This window comes from Malania oleifera, chromosome 1 (genome assembly GCF_029873635.1).
Source record: "Malania oleifera isolate guangnan ecotype guangnan chromosome 1, ASM2987363v1, whole genome shotgun sequence".
NCBI classification, from domain to species: Eukaryota; Viridiplantae; Streptophyta; class Magnoliopsida; order Santalales; family Ximeniaceae; genus Malania; species Malania oleifera.
Genome location: NC_080417.1, coordinates 41,140,029 through 41,142,940, shown reverse-complemented (window position 1 = coordinate 41,142,940; position 2,912 = coordinate 41,140,029). Strand labels below are relative to the sequence as shown.

General features: G+C 39.8%; 1 protein-coding gene across 1 annotated transcript; it reads left to right on the top strand.

Annotated features, from left to right (window-relative positions):
• Window positions 1-421: 421 nt before the first annotated feature.
• Window positions 422-2,531, top strand: LOC131159905 (pentatricopeptide repeat-containing protein At3g26630, chloroplastic). The gene has a single exon (XM_058115130.1). It carries the CDS (start codon window positions 556-558, stop codon window positions 2,014-2,016), a length of 1,461 nt encoding a protein of 486 aa, XP_057971113.1. The 5' UTR covers window positions 422-555; the 3' UTR covers window positions 2,017-2,531.
• Window positions 2,532-2,912: the final 381 nt, after the last annotated feature.

The window sequence follows — 2,912 nt, the reverse complement described above, 5'->3', positions numbered from 1 at the left end:
AATTTTCTTCCCATAAAACTACTTCAATGCCTTTCAAATTTTACAAATCTCTTTTCAAAAAATGATTAATACATTATATTGTATTTTACAAAATAATTTTAAAAATTCATACATACGTCTTTTTGACAAACTTGAATGAAGGTTTGTGATATTTTTGAAATTTTAAGAAGGGTCTATGACATTTTTGAAAATTCGGTGGAGATAGTTTTCTTTTTTCAAACATAGGGAAAGTGGATATCTTTTGCTTTTATTATTATTATTATTATTATTAACAAATTATATCAATTTGGACACATGCATATAAAAGATTTTCTCATAAAATTTAATATTTTATTTGTAAATTTAATAAAATTTGCAAGTACTTGTAACTAGTCTCTAGTAATGCACCAAATTCAAGGTTTTTATTTTTTATTTTTTTGGTTTTTCTCTCCGGATAATCTGTTAGTTGAAGATATTATATTTTGTTGTCAGGAGAATGAACACTCCTTCCGCCAGGGACGGACTGAGTTTGATGACTCTGGTCGGACTCTGCACCTCGAAGCTGTCGTCTGTAGAATGGTGGCATGCATGACATGCTCATGCTCGCCCGATGCTCTTCCGAGGACGACAACCCCATTCCCATCCCCGACCTTCACGCGCAGGCTTCGTTCTCAAGAAGTAGCTCTCGCCTTACTCCAAAGGTGCTCCGACTTCAAACAGCTCAAGCAAGTCCACTCCCACATTATCCGGAACGGCCCTTCTTGCGATCAAAAACTCGCCACGAAACTCCTTTGCCTTTGCTCTTCTTATGGGAAAATGGACTACGCCACCCTGGTTTTCCGCCAAATGCAGAACCCTCTCTCGTTCGCTTGGAACATCATGATTAGGGGCCATACCCTAAATGGCGACTCGCACAAAGCTCTCCTTCTATATAAACTCATGATCTTCCAATGCGTGGCACCCGATAAGTTCACCTTCCCATTTGTTATCAAAGCTTGCATTGCGTCCTCCGCCATTGATAAAGGAAGAGAGGTCCATGTGATGGCTATCAAAACGGGTTTTGCAGGAGACGTTTTTGTGCAAAACACCTTGATGGATCTTTACCTCAAATGTGGAGGTTTAGTTGACGGTCGTAAGGTGTTTCACAAAATGCGTGTAAGAAATGTGGTTTCGTGGACAACCATGCTAACAGGGCTTATTGTGCATGAGGAGTTAGATGCCGCTAGGCAGTTTTTTGAGCAAATGCCAATTCGTAATGTTGTTTCATGGACAGCGATGATTAATGGCTATGTTAGAAACCAACGGCCTCACGAAGCATTTGAACTGTTTCGGAGAATGCAGCATGACAATGTGAGGCCAAATGAGTTTACGCTGGTTAGCTTGTTGACTGCGTGTGCTGAATTGGGAAGCCTCAATTTGGGCAGCTGGATTCATGACTTTGCTCTCAAGAACGGGTTTAAGCTCGGGGCTTTCCTTGGGACGGCTCTTATTGACATGTATAGCAAATGTGGTAGTTTAGAGGATGCAAGGGATGTGTTTGATAAAATGCAAACTAAGAGCTTGGCTACGTGGAATTCAATGATCAGTAGCTTGGGTGTCCATGGATGTGGAGAAGAAGCTCTTGCTCTTTTTGCACAAATGGAAAGTGCTAATGTGCAGCCAGATGCTATCACTTTCGTAGGCGTTCTATGTGCTTGTGTACACACCGGCAATGTGGGTGCTGGTGTTAAGTACTTCAAAGATATGAGTGAACACTACAGTATCACACCTATTCCAGAACATTACACTTGCATGATTGAACTTAGTAACCGGGCCAACATGTTAGATGAGCTTTCTGAATTGGCAGTTGTGATGCCTGTGAAGCCAAGTCATTGTGTAACAGCATCAATGCTCAGGGACAGTAAGGTATATAGTGTTGCTGGTGCATATAGAGGTATTTCTTTTGGCAATTCTTCTGGGGAGTTGCATTGGTTGGGAGGAAGTTTGTGTCTTTCACCTAAATTTCCTAGTCGATGCACCAAATTGGATGTGCGCTGACCTCCTGCTTGAGGAATCATTTACATTTTACTCTATGATGATGCTTCTTGCCACCACAAACTATATATAAGCTCAATGTAAATATGTTTGTGTTTAGAGGAGCATTGCAGCGAGGCTACATGCTATGTATGTGCCACTTTATTAAAGTTTGAAGACACACGGACTAAATGGCTTTATGTCTTGCAGCCCGAATCTGAATCCCTAAAATTGTGCATCCCTAATTGATATGTCACTGTGGTGTTCCTCTATTATTCTTGTTGGGGGACGAGAAGAGGAGGGGGGGGGGGGGTGGAGAAGAACTCTGCAGGAAAGAGCAAATAATGATGGGTAATGTTGGAGCTTACAAGATGCCTTGGAGCAAGATCAAGAACCAAAACAAAATACATAAAGCTATTATAACTAATATGTGTAGTTAGATTAGTTGTTCAATTGCTGTTATTGTATCTATATACAAGAAGACTACTTGTATAATAAAATACAGTTCAGTTTTTCTAATCAAAGTGAAGATAGTTGATTCTTTCTGCTTGCTTCTCAAAGGCATTCCTGTATTTTACAGCTAATGTGGCAAAGGTGTGGGAATATGGCTGGCATTGAATTGGCATCAGATTAATTATGCAAATGACTGGGGAAATTTGTTAGCAGTGTGTTTGGCTGCTAAGAGTTTGATATTTGAAGCCCATACATTACGGAAATGAATGGTGAATAACTGCTGAAATGAAATTGGTTCATTTTGTTTTAACCATGCGTCGTGAATCACCATTAAATATTTCTTAGCAGTCCTCTGTAATTGTTAAGACAAACGCTAAGAAAATAATCCAAAATGTGACTCCTGCTCATGTGGGGATAGTTTGTTTCATTGCCTCTACATACTTGGAATATCATTAATCTTCGTCAAG

Bases quoted from the DNA above. Each gene is read 5' to 3' on its own strand.
- LOC131159905 (XM_058115130.1), top strand. From the start codon at position 556: ATGGTGGCATGCATGACATGCTCATGCTCGCCCGATGCTCTTCCGAGG.